Consider the following 19,092-nt stretch of genomic DNA (forward strand, 5'->3'; position numbering starts at 1 on the left):
TTTTAAAAAAGAGAACAGCCCCCAGAGTTTTACATTGCAGGGATGTTTGAGTGAGACTTTGGTTGGGGTCTCAAGTGTGTAACATTCCATGCTCAGTGAGGACAACATCCCTCCCACTGCACTGGTGGTCACCACTACCACCCAGACTTTGCTTTTCCACTGAACCTTTGAGATATTTGATGTACAGTGGTACCTTGGTTGTCGAACAGCTTGGCTCCCAGACAAATCAGCTCCCAAACGCCACAAACCCAGATCGGGTGTTCCAGTTTGTGAATGCTTTTCGGAAGCCGAACGTGGCTTCTGCAGCTTCTGATTGAGTGCAGGAAGCTCCTCTAGCCAATCAGAAGCTGCACCTTAGTTTTCGAATGGTTCCAGGAGTTGAATGGGCTCCTGGAATGGATTAAGTTCGACAATCAAGGTACCACTTTATAGCGTTGTTCATTGTATGTGGGTTTTTATCTTCTTTGGGGGTATATCACCCTTACTTACTGCTGCTTGTTGCATTTTTAATGCTTGTTTTATTTGATGTTGTTTATCATATAGTTTTTTTTTTAAATGTGCCTATATTGTTAGCCACTGTGGACACCTTCATTTTAGGAGGGGGGATTGGGTGACTGTGTGTATTATTAACCCTTTCTCAGCTTGTCAATCTCCAGCAGGTTTTCCTCAGACATACTTGTTCTCACTAACATGTGCATAATTAATTGGGAGAGGAGGCTCATTCGCAGAGCACATGGTTTGCATGCAGAAGGTACTACCCCTATAATTTTCATTTAAGAAGATCAGTGAGCAAGTGATTAGAAAGTCATTTGTTGGCTTTGTGGAGGAGTGGAAATGGCGTCTGTCCTTTATGTGATATGGCTCTTGGAGAGTGTAAAATCCACACAGGATATGTTTGTTTTCAACCCGCTTGTGAAGATTATCAGAGATCACAAAGAAAGGAATATATGATAACAACAAGAAGATGAGGAAAATAACAAGGAGACTATCTGGACAGAATTGGACAGAACTGTGTAATAAATGCAGCAGCAAGAGTGATGTTTGGATCCCTTTCGGAGCTCGAAGTATGGGTACCCCCAACAAAATTTTAAAAATTTGGCTGTATAATTTGGAACTAATGTGATTTGGAATTAATGTGATTTGATTGGCCTGTTAATAAAAATTATTAAAAAGAAAGAAAGAAAGTCATTTGTCGGAACCACTACTAGTCAATTGCAAACAATTGCCCTCTTGGATCAAACTCAATACCTAAGTTGCATGAAGCTGCCCAGGTGAAAGTAAGATGAATAATGTGGTTTTTGGTGGAAGACAAACTGCAGGCGAATAGGAACAGTGTTGCATGCAATGAATACAGGGTGTAATGGAAAAGGATACCATCTTGCATCCCTAAAACCAGAGAATATGGTCACTGCCTCACTCCCCTGCATGGCCTAATTCCAGCTGGTCTTGACATACTGTCCTTCACTCTTTGCTAGCATTAGAAGTTAATAATAAAGTCATATACTGCTTATTCTTCTCTGAGTCTCCTTTATGTGCAAAGGTGTTTCTGCTTTGCAAGAGATAGAAAATGTGGAAACACAGCTTAAGAAAGGTAAAAGCATTATTTGGTCAAGGGCTTTTTTGCATAATACTATTATCACCCAGAGGACTTGGAAATAATCGTGTTATGCGTGTGTGGTGGAGCATTGAAGTGAATGGTCTCATCTTACTTTTTGATGTTGGAAGGATTTAGGTTCTTCGCAGGAACAAGGTACTTCAGACAGCTGATGGAGTCAGAATGTGCTTGATGGAGCAAAGCATAGGCTGAATAAATGGGATAATTAAAAGTTGTGTGTGATCAAAAACATGGAAAAGATGAGAAGGCTGTTTTTGCAGGACCCAAAAAAATAAAAATGGTCTGTGCAGTGAAGGAGAGTTGGAGTGTGGTAGTGCACAGTTTGTTAGTCTTTGTTAGTCCAGCATAATTAAAAGATTAAGGAGCTACACATACATGAACTGCAATGCAGTTTTATTCATTACAAAGCTAATACTCCTTTCTTCCTTGGAATTCAGAGTAGCCTCCATGGGTTCTCCAAGTGATCTCCCATCTTAAACCCGCTGGTTGCATCGTTTGTCTTCACATCATGCCATGTTGATAGTGGAACTGCCCCCAAAGGGATTGTAAGAGCCACACAACCACTGTCTAAACAAAATTCACAATAGCAACCAACGTATAGGCTAGGCTAACATGGTGAGGTCTGAGGAATTGTACTTTATCAGCACCTACATAACAAATTTCTGTTTGAACCCTGGGGAAAAGGTGATTTCCTTGCAAAATAAGTGCTGATTTGAGGAAAGAGCTCTGAATCACCTGTAAATGGCGAATGACAGCTGTAAAGTAGCAGTGAGGTTCCTCCGGCCTTCCACTTGTTGGACTGCCATAATCCCTCACCACTGGTCATGGTGGCTGGGACTGATGGGAGTTGTAGTCCATCAACATCTGGGGGGGCCAAAGGTTTTTCCAGTCCCGATTTAAAGGATCCCATTGACCAAAACAATAATGATTGTACATTGTTAATGCTAAAAATATTTGGTGAGGCTCTCTATCTACCTTGTTGCCATTTTCAAATGCTTGTGCATACACCATTAAAAAAGAAAAAAGACTGCAGCATGCAACAGCCGACTAATCCATCAATCATAATCCTGGAGCTGCCAGAAGTCATGTAACTGCTTAAAGAATTTAGCAGCCCTCTGGCACTTATAGGGGGAGGAGGAAAGCCCCATCTAATTAATCACAGGTGAAACAGCTTGGCCTTACTCCAAAAAGCCTTGGAATATCTGCCAAGCTTTGATGGTAATTTTCTTTCTAAATAATTTACGATTAAGTAATTAAAGTGATGAATAAAGAGATACTTAGTAAATGGAAGGTGGTTTTGGGGGGAGAGAATAAAGTTCCAATCCATCTTCTCCCCTCCAGAATGAAATCCATTCCTTCTTTTTACATCTTCATTATGTATAGTATAGTATAGTATAGTATAGTATAGTAATCAGATCCTAATTCCCATAAATGTGTGCACTCTAACACTCCCTGTTTACCTTACCTTACCTTAATTTTTTGTTTTCTGGTGATGCCAAAATTGGTGCTTGAACAAACATTATTGTCAGGATGCTGTCAGCGGCTCCCAGCTGGTTGCCCAGGAAAGTATAAAAACAAGGAAATGTTTCTTACTGTCCTCTGTTTATTCAGTATTTACAGAGAGAGGCTACAGAACCCAGCCTCTTGGGTAATGACACTGTCCCTAGTGAATCTCCACCCTCCGTCTCTCCCACTTCCTCATTTGTCACTTATACAGGTGCTGCTACATACCCTCTGAGCTCTTTGCTCTCCTACTTTTAAGGCTCGCCGGGTTCTGGGAGATGGCGGGTCTGGAATGTTTCTAAAAACACCATGTCAGCCAGCTGCCATTCCAGTCCTGCCTCCTCCTTTCCCATTATTTCCCAACTTTTCCCCTCATCTGCCTCTGAGCTGTGACCTCCCTCAAACCACTGTTGTAAATCCATACTGTCTTCCTCTTCCTCCTCCCTTGGAAGGGTCAGGAAGTGGAGGCGGTCTCCACCATTCCTCCTCTGCCCAGTCCCTGACAATTATCTGTCTTGGAAACAAAGGCCTTGGAATGTAATGTGAAAATAGCCCTCTTCATGCATCCCTCCACATATATGCTAAATGCATGGAAAAGAGGGGCTGCTCCCTTCTGGCCCCATGCCAGCTCTGCCCCTGACACCCACATAGGCTGAGCAAAAAGTTTGTGGGTAAAGTATCAGCATGTGTTGCAAATGCGCAGGCATTCCATGTGACCAGAAACCCTGAATGATCTATAATCTCAGCTCAGGATGAAGGAGAAATTCAATTCAGTTTGCACTTAAATGTGAATCTATCTGATTTGCACTTTGCAAGTTGTCTTCTTGGAGCTATGCAAAGCCCAAGGAGTCCAGACTTACTGTACATATGTGCCTTACTAAGGCACCCTCTGTACTGCCCCATGGGCTCCTTTTCATTGTCAGGTCAGGGCAATGAGACCATTTCCTAAAGAGGGGAATTTGTGCTTTGAGCCCCAGAACCCATCCCCCATGGAAATAAAGACACAGTGGAGACAGAATTTAGTTTAAAGGTTAATAGGCAAATTTTAGCCACAACTTTATTAAAATACACACATGTGACTGATATTGGCTTAGGCATTGGTATCAAACTATATCTGGCTCCTGCCCCACCCTGCAGGAAACCTGTAAGGGTAAACAACCAGCAGGGGGATCTCCGTCAGTGTATATTGACTGGTGCTCACCCCTGGGGTTCCCCTGGGGTCCTGGCATGACCCTAGCCCCTCTCTGGGCTTCGGATGAGATCCAGACCCCCGGATTCCTTTAATGGAATACCCTACTCATTGGAGGTGCAGGTGATGGCCGCACCTCTCCTCCTCACATTCCCCTAAACCAATGCCTAACCGCCAAACCTTACAAAGTTGTGATGATTGCTAAGAGGTAGGCAAAAACCAAGTGGCCACAGCCAATCTGCCACATTGGAAAAAAAAATCCTACCTGGCCCCCATTCCAAAACAGGCGACCAACCGAAGTCCAAAGCAAGGCCAAACACAACCTAATTAATGGGTGGGTGGGCAAGTGTTTCACGCTGCCAAATAGATACCCCCAACCCCCAACCTTGCCATTCTACTGATTGGCTAAAGGCCATTGGCATAACTGTGGCACCACTGGCTTGGAGTGGGGCAAGCCCCACCCACAAGCCGGTTAGGGAAGAGTTTCAGGGCCGAGCACAACATGGACCCTCTGTTAGGAGGATCTAAGTTGCCAATCACTGCTGAGCTTTTTTAAACAACAACACCACAAACTATGTCAGTTGCACTAAGTTGCCAATGAAATCAATGGGATAAATTCCAGGAAGGGATTACTTCCTCTCATCATGGGTTGAGTAAATTCCAGCTGCTCAGTCCCCTCCCTTGACTTGGAGGACAACATCAAGGAAGACCAAGATTGAGGGCAGGAAATCCATCTGAATAATCCAGTCACCATCCAGACAATTTTGTTCCTGATACCAGACTTGTATATCATTTTTGCAGCGTGATTTTGTTTTTTTTAAAAAAGAAAAAACTTGCTTTGATAGCTTTTCAGGACTGTAATGTGGAATAAAAAGTATTATTTTAAAAGAAGTCATGACTTAAGTCTCATTGATTTCACTGGGCACTCAGCATAACTAATTGATGATGACATGAGGTTTTTATTTTGTCAAGAAGATATGAAAGAGATCTGGTGCATGTGTGTATATTTCTGGCAACAGCAAAATAACCACTCACATCAACTTCACACAAGGCAGTGCACATTTTATTTGTAGGGTTTTTTTTGTTTTGTTTTGCTTTTGCTTTTGCTACATGGAAATGATTTTCATGGGGAGAAAAAATGTTGCATGTGAAGCAGTGAAAAGGTTGAAAGAGGGAGCGACTCTGGGACCCAATGGGATATTTTTTGAATGACATGGTACAAAGCTGAAATAACTTTGGGGATCATCTAGCCATCGCTTCCTTTCCAAATGAAATGAAGCCTGAGGATAGTTTGCTCACCTTGCCTACCCCAACAGAATCCCTGAGGTGAAAAGCTCTCAAAGACATTATGATGACTGTCACTCGTGCTTAATTAGAGATGAGTGATGATCGGAGATGTTTTCCCTTCACATATTCAGAATGGCTGTGGGAAAGATATGGATGATTAGGATCATGGACAAAGGGCATAGCAAAGAGGTGACCTCGATCTCTTGGGCCTGAATTAAACAGGAATCCAGGTAACAAAAACCCAATGGCTGTGTTGGAAAATTTAAAGGATTAATTATCTTACACAGGAAAAGTGAATTATTTGGAAATGGAAGTTAACAGTAACAGACTTTACCAATCAGGTGTTTTCCAGATGTTTTGGACTAGGATGCCCTGAGGTCCTTGGAGGAAAACCAGGGGGAGATGCCATTAATAAAGGAGGAAGGCTTTCACAGGAAGGGTTGTGTCCCTTACTCTTGAGATTTTGTTGGCATCCATCTGTCTCGGAAGACGATGGGAAAGTGCACCTATGGGGCTGAAGTCAAACCACTGGAGAGTTACAGGGCCTGCTGTGGCTGTAGAAACTGATACAGGAGAGACATGTTTTGTTGCAGCTGAGGCAGATGAAGGCACCCAGTTTTGCTGCTACAGGTGCACCAAGGCACTTCCACTCTTTGCATTCCTCCTCTGGTCACCACTGTGGATTCACAACCTGTCTGTCTTGAGATTTAGTCTCAATATTTTCTGTGAAAAGGGGTCCATTTGCAAAGCAGGGAGAGACCTTGGCCTGAAATCCTGGAAAGATGAGGTTATGACCTATTGCTTGTCCATTAGATGTGTGAGTTGGGATGGGGGAGAATTTTGATTCAATCTGCATTTACATGTGAACCTCTGTTAATTCACTGTAATTTTCAAAACCATACAAGAACCGAAACACAACTGTGCTTCAAAATTGGCACATGCCTGAATTCTGCAACACAGTTCTCCAGTCAACTGATGTGCAAAAAAATCTGTATACTGGTAGAAAAATGTGCATAAAATGCGTAAATAAATGAAAATAACATAAAAAATGCATTTTTGGATAAATTGCATTGCAAAGCATGCATATTGGACTAAATAGCGTACAGACAGGTGTATCTGGAGAAATTCTCACTAAAATGCTGGTGAATTTATAATGACTTACCCCCATAATTCTCAAACTGATGTGAAAGTGTGGAGAACTAAACTGAAGATTAGAAAAATGAGAAACAGAGAGAAATAGAAATTGACATGTTTAGCCATCCCTGAAAAATAAGGCCTCTTCTTACACTCTCCAGTTTAGTCTCTGCTATGTCCAATATCTCTGTGAAATTCCACGGTGAAAGTCATGCTATTTATTTGAAACAAAGTCTAGTGCTTCCCCTTTTAAAGAGAAAGCAGCGCAGACCTTTGTCTCCAGCCTCAGGGATCACTTAATTGGCTCCCCCGTAAAAATGCAGTGAGCTCAGTTGCCTGATAATGATTATAAATGACAGAGACTATCAGATTTACCTTGGGACATCTCCAGGGAGTTTGCAGTTAGTTTAGTCTGAACTCTGCGTCAGCTGTTCAAGCTTCTTTCTTCTCAGTATGTGGTGGCTGGACTCAAGCTGCAGTCTTTCAAACCTAATTAGTGTTAAGGGAAGGAGGGGAACCCACAAACCCTCCTTTTCCTCTCCCCCCCCAATCGGTTTTGCAGAACAAGGCCAGAGATTTATTCAAGGTACAAGTAACTTACATATTTGTAGGGAGCTTGATCTTACATAATAAAGTATTTCATCCGTGCTTGCAGATTTGAGACTTTAGAAGGGCAGCTAACATTCTTGGGCCTGAAGACTAAAAACACTCTGCTGGCAACTGGATAAGCAGGGACTGGGAGATGGCATCACTCTTCAGCTTATGGGGATGCAAATCGCCCCTTCCTGACTCGTCAGATGATCAACAGGAGGAACAGTGAGGAGGTGATGTGCTTCCAGGCCAGGGGTTAACCAACCCTTCACAGACCTTGTGAAATGCACTGGTGCACCAGAAAACACACACAAACTCCTAATGTCCTTGTTGTTCCGTTCTGGCCGTTCTGGCCTGGGAGCAGCAGAATGCAAGTAGAATGCAAGCGGACTCCAATCACACTCCCTTCATGAAATGTGAGGTCTCCCCAGAAGCCCCTGAAACAATCACATGGGTTTGTCTAAACTATACTTGGTGAGAATTTTGGATTTGGATCCTGGAATGCTTAACCTTAAATCATACCGCAGGGTAAAGGATGGAAGCGGGGAGAAATGGTTGCAGACACTTCATAAAGAACAAAGTATTTATTTGAAGGGAGATGCTGGCATATTTCATGATAAAAACACTTGGTCTGGTGTCAGCAAAGCACCCTTTCGTCTGACTGTTCGAATGGACTTTACCACAGCTGTCAGGTCATTTACTAAAGTGTTGAATGGGACAAGGCAAAAGAACTGATCAGAGGCGTAGATCTCAAAATTGGTAGGTGGCCGAGCAATCACAAATCTGTTTTTAGAAAAAAAGAGTCAGCAATATCACAATTTGAAAAACTACACACTCAAAGGAGCAATTGTTTTTTGGACATATATATTAAGGGGTTTTGAATGTGTTTTTAAAAACTTGCATAATGGTGCAAAAGATCTGCGTAAAATGGGAAGGGGTTAATGGGAAAGAGAAAATTTCATTCTTACTTGTGTAATAATACCCTAAAATGTATCATACATACATGATACAATCTTTTAATGCAGTAGTACAGTATTCTCATTTTGCATTTTTATGTTGTGAACCGCCCTGTGATCTTTGGATGAAGGGCGGTATACAATTAATAATAATAATAATAATAATAATAATAATAATAATAATATTTGGACCAATACTGATCCATGCAAATGTGAACTATTTTCTTATTTCTTTTGAAACTGACACACTCAAACAGAGCTGCATCTGTACGTTTCGATTTGCAATATACTTTCCTATTTTCAACCAGACTGGTCTCATCTTTCTGACGGTAGAGGCCGAAGCAAAGGATTCCAAGCAGCTCAAGTGCTAGATTGTAGATATCCCCAAAGAAGAGCTGTGAAGAGGGGGAAAGTGACAATATTGTCTTAATGCCATATCAACATTCCTTGATAAGATTAATTTAATTGTTTATATCTTCCTGGGCGGGTGGCTTTGCGGGCGGGCCCTGGGCTTCCCCTGTGAACTGGCCTATTGCAGTCCACGTTGTCTTTCTGCCACCAAATTGGCCAATGGCAGTAGGAATGTAGAGGGCGTTCCCCCCTGGGCACGGTGCCAACTGACCAGTGGCGGCGCTTGGCACTGTGCCCATGGCAAGGATAAATGCCTGGCCTGCAGGGCCTTTCAGCCTCTCCCTTGCTGTGTATGTCCCATAAACTACTGGTTGAAGGCCCTGGTTTAAAATAGTAGTTTCCATGAAGATGATGGACTATATGGGACTGGCAGAAATGACTGGCAGAATCCGGGACCAGGGAGAAGAGGCGGTGGAAGAAGACTGGAAGAAATTTAAAGACTATTTACAGAAATATTGCAAAATTAATGAATGTTAGAATGATGTTGGATAGAAATTGAGTGGTTTCCAGCTGTAATGCTTTAAGAATATGGAAGAAGGGTTAATTAGGTAAAAAAACAAAAACTAAAATGGTGTTGGATTGGAAATAAGTGGTATTGGCAACAAAGTTAATAAGAATATGCAAAAATGGATTGATAATGTATGAAAATACTGAGTTATAAAATGTTAAGTTATAGAGATAAGATAAATGAAAGAGGGTAAGGATTTGCTGATTTGATTATTTAAATGGGAATAAAAGAAGGGGAGGTGTGAGGAAGTCAAAGAAACAAGCAAACGAGTTTTATGTTATGAAAAACAATTGTTCTTAATTTTTGTTGTTGTTTCTGTATGTTTTATTTATCTTTTTATTTTTTTTTCCTCTTTTGTTGTTATGTGTTTTTGTATGTTTGTTTTTGTGAAATCTTAATAAATATTTTTTTTAAAAAAATAAAATAAAATAGTAGTTTCCAAACTTATTACTCTCCTTGGTAGGGTAGGAAGCTAGAGCTAACTCTGAAACTCTCCTCATCCACTCTCCTTCCTCATTTATAAAGCACCCATCTCCCTCACCCAAAAAATGTGGAACACATAGATTAGGAATCATTTGTTATTCTGGTTTAAAATAAAATAAAATTCTTAATTTTGTATGAATTCATATGCATGTGCATTTTTACCACAGGTTCCGGTCAGGATTGCGGTGGCCTCACATATAATGCATTGGTCAATGGGGTCAGGTAGCTGTCGGGTTCACCGGTGCCTCCACTGGCAAAGTTGGATCCAGACGCACACCTGAAGTATGCAGCCTTTCTCAACCTGTGGGTCCCCAGATGTTGTTGAACTACAACTCCCATCACCCCTAGCTAGGAAGGCCAGAGCTCAGGGATGATGGGAGTTGTAGTCCAACAACATCTGGGGACCCACAGTTTGAGAACTGCTGCTTTAGAGGGAGTGAACCTTGTAGAGAACAGGTGACCTGCCAAAGTCCTGAATCCAGGAACCACCCACTCTTAGGATGTCAGGATTCAATCCCAGTATATTGGCCCTCATCCACCCCGCAACTGCTTCCAAGCCCTGGCCTAGGTCCTACACAGACTCCCCCTGCTTAAATGATGCACAGAAATAGAGCTGAGTACAGTAGCAGAAAGAGGGACGCGGGTGGCGCTGTGGGTTAAACCACAGAGCCTAGGGCTTGCCGATCAGAAGGTCGGTGGTTCAAATCCCCGCGATGGGGTGAGCTCCCGTTGCTCGGTCCCTGCTCCTGCCAACCTAGCAGTTCGAAAGCATGAAGTTCAAGTAGATAAATAGGTACCGCTCCGGCAGGAAGGTAAACAGCATTTCCGTGCTCTGCTCTGGTTCTCCAGAAGAAGCTTAATCATGCTGGACGCATGACCCGGAAGCTATACGCTGGCTCCCTCGGCCAATAAAGCGAGATGAGCGTCGCAACCCCAGAGTCGTCTGCGACTGGACCTAATGGTCAGGGGTCCCTTTACCTTTACAGTAGCAGAGCTGGCTGCATGGGCACACAGGGTGGCGGCTATGCTGTGCACTCGGGGGGGGGGGGGTATCTGCCGCGTGGGGGCGGGGCAATCTGCTGCGCGGGGGCGGGGTGATCCTCTGCGCATGGCGGCGGGGCGATCCTCCGTGCGTGGCGGCGGCACAATCCTTCTCGCACGGCTGCAGAGGTGAGATCCCTCGGGGGCGATGGGGCAAGTCGGGGGGTGCCTTTTTGTCATCCCATTCAGAGATGGCACCCAGGGCGGGGTGTACCCCCCGCATCCCCCTTCCTATGCCCCTGGCTGAGTGTCACATTATCTACAAAGTAGTAATATCTAGCACCAGATCCCCTAATGACCACTTCCCCAGGGCTTCATACAGATCACGCCTTTCCAAACTGAGCTTCATTTGGATGAAACAAAATAATAAAAATTCCTTCCAGTAGCACCTTAGAGACCAACTAAGTTTGTCACTGGCATGAGCTTTTGTGTGCATGCACACTTCTTCAGATACCTTCATTTGGGTGGTACACAGCATGTTTTTGAAGAATGGCAGATGTAGTGGCTGCACTTGAAAAGTGAGTCCGGTGGGCACAACAGAAACATCCACTGCATTAAAAATTCATATTGATTTGTAATTGTGCTTTTAATGCTTTTATTTCTTATATAGTACAATAAAATTTGATACTTAAGAAATAAAAGAAGCAATAAAAATACAATTAAGAATCATACAACAACTAGCAGTGCATTACAATTGCTACCACTAGCAGAAAAATCATTAGGGGGTCCACCAGGATCATCAGCATTTTTTTTTTTAAGAAAAGGAACCAAAGATATAGATGTTAAAAGGCATTGGCATCAACATGGTAAGGATGGATGGATCAGACCAATTCTTATTCCATCCAATTTCACACCTTCTCAGCATGTTCTAAACTGAGGTTCATCTGCCTTTGTCCCATTGTCTTCACTGACTTAAGCACTTCTCAAGTGGACCTTTTTAAATGAGGTTATTGATATGAATGCTGATACAAAGCTCATGCATGTGATTCAAAACAGTCTATGGATTGCAAATCCAAGAAAACAATAAATACAGCTTCCTGTCTTCCTAATTCACTTGCTCATGATGGTTTGAAGCACATCAATGAGATTTAAAAGAGGTACCGTAGCTTGAAGGAAATGAGCTAAATACAACTCACCAGTCGTCCGTCTGCTACACTTGGAGAATCTGTCAGTGCTAACAGTGCCAGTTTACACCTGTTCCTCGATCCAAAGTGCACCACATTGCTAGTACTGCCACTCAGTGAAGCCTCCTCTGCCAGATATTCTTCCAGTTCTGGACTGGTCCCCCCAGTCACCAGTGACTGCAGTAAAGCCAACACATGGTGATTATGGTAGGTCTGCAATGAAAATGTACAGAAGACAAACATTCATTTCTACCAGATGATACAAAAGACAGCAAATGTCTATCCAATTAGACTTGATAGGGCCTTCCTGTAGGTATTCTAGAACAATGGTTTTCAAATTTCCTATAGTCAAGCAATGCTAATTCACATTAATTTGCCTGCCACCAAGAAGCTTGAACATTTTCTGTGGAGTCCATGTGCATTTTCAGAAGGATCCAGCCTGCCTTTTCAAATATTAACATCGTTACGGTACTGCTCAAGGTTCTCAGACCTCATTTTCACACAACACAATTTGAGTGCACTCACAATGCATTTTCCAGCAGGAATGAATATCAGGGAAGGTTGTGGTGGACAGCCTCTCTGCCAGGTAATATATATGGCAGGATTAGGACTGCAGGATTAGGACCTCTGAACAATTTTGAGGGAATCTTGGAAAATTTCATCAAGCAAAGTTTGATTGCTACTCTAACTGATATCTCTTGAGTGTGCAGGGCATGCTGTATTGGCCATCAGCTTAATGTATATGAGGAATCTGAATCCTCACTGGTCTGACACTGGAAATGTCCATATTATTGTGGAGATGTATGAGCAAGAAAATAGAGGATCAGCATGGAGACCAGTATAGGGCCACAAACTATTAAATTCAGATGACTGGGTGACTATGATTATTTCCGAAAAATAAGGGGACACCAAATCTCTCATGACAGCCTCAAGCAGGGCCTTAAGCAGGCTTCCTCAACCTCAGTCCTCCAGATGTTTTGACACTACAATTCCCATTATCCCTGACCACTGGACCTGCTAGCTAGGGATCATGGGAATTGTAGGCCAAAAACATCTGGAGGACTGAGGTTGAGGAAGCCTGGCCTTAAGATTAGAAAATCAAGAACCAGCAAAGTACTCCAACCTCTTAAAGGTATTTAGGGAATCTGAAGGGATGGTTCATATGACATGTAGATGGTAGCATTATTTATGAGTGTTATTTATTTGTTTCAGAGAGGATGTACATGTTGGTGAAGTCCTTTCCTTTCAACCTGGCTTAGGTAAAGGTAAAAATAGAGGACCCCTGGATGGTTAAGTCCAGTCAAAGGCGACTATGGGGTTGCAGCGCTCATCTCACTTTCAGGCTGAGGGAGCCGGCATTTGTCCACAGACAGCTTTCTGGGTCATGTGGGCAGCAGGACGAAACCACTTCTGGCGCAACGGAACACCGTGATGGAAACTAGAGTGCACAGAAATGCCGTTTGTCTTCCCGCCACAGCGGTACCTATTTATCTACTTGTGCTGATATGCTTTCGAGCTGCTAGGTTGGCAGGAGCTGGGACCTGACATATTGTTATTAGGATAGTAAAGTAAATACCATAAAACCTGCCAAGCATTTAAATAACTGAATGGTCCTTGCAAACTTACAGGCCATGCTGGTGAATTGCACTTCAATTTTACTTGAGCCTTTTCTGCCTTTTTGAGGAGGGATTTTTTCAGAATTATCATGTTCTCTTGGCCAGGCTTATCTAGCTCAGAGGGAATCAACATTTTACATACTTTGCTGAGCTCTTTAACATATCATGGCTAAACTTTTTTGACATCAAAAGGATTTCATTTACATACTTGGCTTAATTAATCGGATTTATGTGTCACCTGCATTTTATTTGCTGAGTTATACACTGTTTGAGTTTGCAGAGTGAAAAGAAAGACAACTAAAGAGAGCTGAGTTTCTTTAAGAACATCCCTGCAGTAAATGTGAATACATTCAAAAGAAGCTTCAGTCTCATTGAAAAGATCGCACTCCTGCAAAAATCCTAATTCACCTAGACATTACTGATATGCTTAGCCACTGTACATTGATTAAACAGGGTAACAACAACAAAATCAGTCTTGATGTAATTGTATGCATGATTACATCAATATTATTTTGGTGGTGTTTTACCCATGCTCAAGAAGTGCATATGCACAACTGTAAAAACTGTGCACACACCAATGTTCAAGATTAGTTTTGGGCAGTCTTTGGGCCCTGAAAATGTTAAGAAATTTGCACATGCTCTAATTCCAGCATGAACTTTAGAAATTCCTCCACTTAACACCACAATTCAGGAGTAGAATGCATGACAGAGGCAAGTTATGAAAAGCAAAGCAGTGAAATGGGTGAGATCTACTCAAACCTGGCTTTAAGATTTTTAATAATATGGATAATTGGTTACATATTCACACAACTTTGTTATCTAGTGTTAACTATCATTAGTACAACATTGGCCTATTTCTAAAGTCAAATTAGGGTGGATTTGTATAGTATTCTGAGTGAGTGAATTTGCATTTCTTATTGTGTCCAACTCCGTTCCAAAGTCCATTCCAGGAATCTAGAGATGTCACCAGGTTGTGCTTGCATCCTCTAGGACCTTTCGGGAACCAAAGAAAACTATCCTACACCATGTGAAAATCTTATAGCCACACAAGTAAAGACATAACATTATACAGAGGCTCCCTGAGCTGCTCTAGACTTCAATGTACACGTCCAGAGGTTTTGTCTATTGCAGAAGAAGCTGTCCATTGCTGAACATGGTAGAGGTCTGGCCTTATATACTTACAGGAATACACTGCACCCTGGGCCCATTCTAGAAATAGTTCTGCCAAAATAAACCCTGCTCCTATAAACCCTAGTTATACATTCCACCAAATTTCAGAAAAGTAATTCCTGGCTTTAATGCGAAATAAATGCATGTTTTAGGTTAGAAGTGCATAATACACTTTGTAAACAAAGCAAACATGGACAGCAAGTCAAACTGCATTTCTGCCCATAGTAGAACTTTTCTGGAAGAGGTTAACAATTCAGTGGAGAATCGTGCTTAACCATTTCTACCCAGCAGTCTTCTAGAGATGGGTGATTTAATATGAGACTCAAGTTGGAAGGTCTAGAAGGGACTTACAGTGCACATTACAGCATCCAAAAAGCTGTCAGAAAATACTGTTCCTCTGGATATCTGTTGCATTCCATAAACAGATTCATTTGTGTTGCTCTGTTCAAAGAATTGTGCATTGGAGGCAATCTCTGAAAGAGGACAAAGCAATAGCAGAAGCTCAACCGCTTGCAAACACCAAGGTTGTATATAATCAATAGAAATTATCATAATTAAACTCAACAATTTCCTGTGCTGTAAAATAATGGAAATAATGTGAGAGAAAGGAAGGAGTGGTTGCTTTAATGGACTTGTATGACCAAATTATTTACTGAGGCCAGGAGTTGAGATCAATCAAGAAATGAGCTCTTGTGACAATAAATAATGGTGGTGATTATCAGTAAGCAAGCAAGCTAGATGCATTTATAACTTGGTGGCACTTGATTAATTATATTATGATAGATCAGAAGTCTTTTAGGCTTTGTGACAAGGCTGAGTACTAAGACTCACCTGGTTTGTGAAAACAAACAAGTCAACATTTAATTACATTTCCCCTACCACTCATGCCCATATTTACCATATTTTTTGCTCTATAAGACTCACTTTTTCCCTCCTAGAAAGTAAGGGGAAATGTGTGTGCATCTTATGGAGTGAATGCAGGCTGCGCAGCTATCCCAGAAGCCAGAACAGCAAGAGGGATCGCTGCTTTCGTGGCGCAGCGATCCCTCTTGCTGTTCTGGCTTCTGGGATTCAGAATATTTTTTTTCTTGTTTTCCTCCTCCAAAAACTAGGTGTGTCTTATGGTCTGGTGCATCTTATAGAGCAAAAAATACGGTATATTAATACAGTGGAAGATGCAGGCCAAAAATATTTGGAAAGCAATATTTGGAAAGTAAGTAAAGTTACTTAAGTAAAAATAGTTAAAATAAGAAAGATGTTCTCAGTTGAGATAATCATTACTGTGGCAGAAAAGCCACCATAAAGTGACTTTTTAAACCTGCATTTTTCATATAAGAACATTGTGAATGTTTCTGATATCTCAGGAGACCTTGACTATTCGAAATCCCTCACTGCCAGGCCTCCACTGCCCCCAGCCTTCCCAGAAACCAAATCCCTCAATTATTGCATTTCATCCCTTTCTTTTCCCCAAAGGCGATCTTCCTTGAGCAGCAACTGAATGTGGAGAGTGAAGGGCTGCTCCTCAGGTCTTGAATGGACCCATACACCTTCACAGCCCAAAGGTATCTTGAGGACCCAGTTGCTGCTGGGGAAAGTAACTATTTGGGGAAAGGATGGAGGAATATTTCAACAGGTTGAGCTTCTGTATAAGCCCAACCCAAACACAAAGTGGTTTTGGCTTGGAACATAAAAAGTTTGTTATTTCCAAAGTGGAGGTGCTGTTTTCAACCACCTCCAATTCTGAAATCCAGCCACATCAGTAGTTTTAATCATTACAAACTGTCAAAAGATCCAAGAACGGTGACTGAAAGGAATAGATGCTCACCAAAACTTAAAAGCACTTCTAAATCCTCCAGAAACATCCATGTGGATGTTGCAGGGATGAAAAAAAAAAGTTTTGCTTTAGTTTCATGCTGAGTCTTTGTAACACTTTGTTACATATATTCTCCTTATAAGCTATTGAGACTTCTTCAAAGCCTGTGAATTAACATTTAAGTCAAATCTTTTTTATGTTCCTTGGACACGGCATGCTGTCATTTTCTGTCTTTGAATTCTAAAGAGGTTTCAGGAGTAAATAAATAATGCATCAGGCATAACACTGGTGAAATTTGTTCCCAAAGAAGAACTTACTCAGCTCAGTGATGATGGGAGTCCGTTTGGAAAGGATGGGCACTGGTGGACTATCAATTGTTCCCTGACTGATTTCCATTCGAGTAACTTTCAGTAACAATGCAGGAAAAAGAAAGAAGAAGAGAAAGTCAGGGATCAAAGAGCTAAATTTTGAGACTGCCCAAAAGTGCTTATTGTATATTACTGTAACTATAAAAGACACTTCTGTTTTTTGCATGCTGTTCTCCCAAGCTTCATTGTCTTGAAAGATTTGAGATATCTACTTGAAAACTCTTCCTGGAACTGTTTATTGCATGGACAGGCGGAGTCCCCAGATCCCGCGCGGTCCCCTCCGTCATGTGGAATAACGACTCATGGCAACGTGCTATGGGATTAAATTGGCCACAACTTTATTAAATTTCAAATGTGAGTAGACCTTGGCTCAGGCATTGGGCGTTCTCCCTCCCCAGTCCCCAGCCGGGGACCTAGGGAGCATCAGGGTTATCCAATGTGTGTGGGGGGGATGGGCCGGCTCTGGAGAACATATGTTCAAGCAGAGATAGCCGCCCCCGTTACGCCGCCACCGCAGGGGAGAGCAATGACGACCTTTCGGCGTACGGTCAAAGCCTCCCTTCAGAAACCCCTTTAACGGGGAACCCTGGTATCGCTGCCGCAAAGAGGAAGATGGACTAAAGGATTCCGCCCAAGGCCTGATACTGCCAAAGTTGTGACATTTTGCTACGGGAAAGGCGAAACCTGCCAATGCAGGGAAATTCCTTTCCGGCCCTTTAACAGCAAGCTTAACGTAGCAGCGCCCACATACCTGTGAAGAAAAGTTAACCTGCAAAACCTGTGAAGAAAAGTTAACCTGCAAAATAAGACATTAACTGAGGGTGGGTAGGGTGGGAGAAGCTCTGGAGCCAAGTGAGGATTCCCAGGTAAGATCCTCCCTCTATTGTGTGGGCAGGTAATCCCTCCCCTACCTGGCCTGGTCTCCTTGGCAACGCTTCCCCCAGGTGGGATTGGACAACTGACTGAGGTAGGTGGAGACCTCCAGGTATCCCACCTGAGGGAAGGCAAAACAAGCCTATGCTGTTGGAGCCGCTCCAGATCTAGGGGCTGCGCGCGTCCACGCAAAGGGCGCCCTCCGTTTTAAGCGGGGAGCGGTCATTGTCATCAGATATCAGTCAGTCAAACCAGTGGTCCTGAAGCTGTAAATGAAGTCAATCCTAAATTCCGTAATTCCTCTTCTCTACTAGCCTTCCAGAGAGGGTACAAAGTAATAAGATCCCTGCTGGATCAGACCAAAGCCCATCTAGTCCCACATTGGTTGTATCCAACTATGTTCTACTCACAGTACATCTAGTGAAATTAATGAACCAAAGTTTGTCATATCAATTAGCTTCAATGGAGTAGGACTAGTGTTGGATACAACCAAGAGTGGTCAACTGGATTCCTACAGGAAGCCCCCAAGTAATTTTCCCATGCATAATTTCCTAGTGACTGCTATGTAGAGGTATAATGCCTCCAACAGTGGCGGCATCTTTTTTATATGGGTTGCAGCTCAGCCGATGAGTTGCTTCAGTGCTGCTTAGATCCAGTGTGCTTTGCAATTTTTCTCCTAACTGTTTTAGTTATCCCTCCGTGTTGCCTTGAGCATATGGGAAAGCTGCTCAACAAATAGATTTAGCAAGACATCAGTTGAATTTATCTTAGTTATATTAATTGTTCAATGAAGACCAAAGCCAGTCTGCAAGAGACATCTTTCAGTGTGCATGTGTGTGTACGTATGTCAGTATGCTTGTGTGTATTGTCAGCACCCATCTATCTCAAGAGACAATGGAGTGCGCCTCAGTCCAAAGCTGTAGCCATTTAAGGGTTGTGAGTCATCCCAGAGCCATCCCCACCACCTTGCCTGTAAAAAAGTGACTTTTTCTCATGCAGGCCAGCAGTATTCTTCCCAACTGCTCACTTAGACCTCCATCTGCACTTTACATTTTAGGGTGCTAAAAGTTTTAAGAGGAAACCCCTATTCCCCTCACAAAGCTATGATACAAAAAGGGATTTAATATCAATCTCTTTTCCCAGGGAACTCTGGGAATTGTGGCTCTCTGAGCATAACAGGGGTCTCTTAACAACTCTCACCACTATTAACAAAACAAAAAACAAAAAAAAAATTCCTTCCAGTAGCACCTTAAAGACCAACTAAGTTAGTTCTTGGTATGAGCTTTCGTGTGCATGCACACTTCTTCAGATACACTGAAACAGCCTTGCTTTTTCCTGTAAGACCTATTGCAGTCGTTAAGAGTCGTCAACAGGCTCATCACAGCTATCTGCCAATCACCCATTCCCACC

At 42.5% G+C, this 19,092-nt stretch overlaps 1 protein-coding gene across 2 annotated transcripts in view; it reads right to left on the minus strand.

The window, feature by feature from the left end:
• Nucleotides 1–7,888: 7,888 nt before the first annotated feature.
• The window catches only part of KCNU1 (potassium calcium-activated channel subfamily U member 1), an 85,883-nt gene continuing 74,679 nt past the window's right edge, over nt 7,889–19,092 (minus strand). The window contains exons 23-27 of one of the 2 annotated variants that reach the window (XM_083588394.1): nt 16,759–16,845; nt 14,980–15,101; nt 11,855–12,055; nt 8,566–8,670; nt 7,889–8,102 (exon numbers count right to left, since the gene is read on the minus strand). In XM_083588394.1, coding sequence (XP_083444520.1) covers nt 8,070–8,102; nt 8,566–8,670; nt 11,855–12,055; nt 14,980–15,101; nt 16,759–16,845 — 548 coding nt within the window. In that variant the 3' untranslated portion in view covers nt 7,889–8,069. Of the gene's footprint in view, nt 8,671–11,854; nt 12,056–14,979; nt 15,102–16,758; nt 16,846–19,092 lie in introns of both variants that reach the window. The other variant, XM_083588393.1, reaches the window with a different exon arrangement.

This window comes from Podarcis filfolensis (genome assembly GCF_964270895.1).
Source record: "Podarcis filfolensis genome assembly, chromosome: 15".
Lineage (NCBI taxonomy): Eukaryota > Metazoa > Chordata > Lepidosauria > Squamata > Lacertidae > Podarcis > Podarcis filfolensis.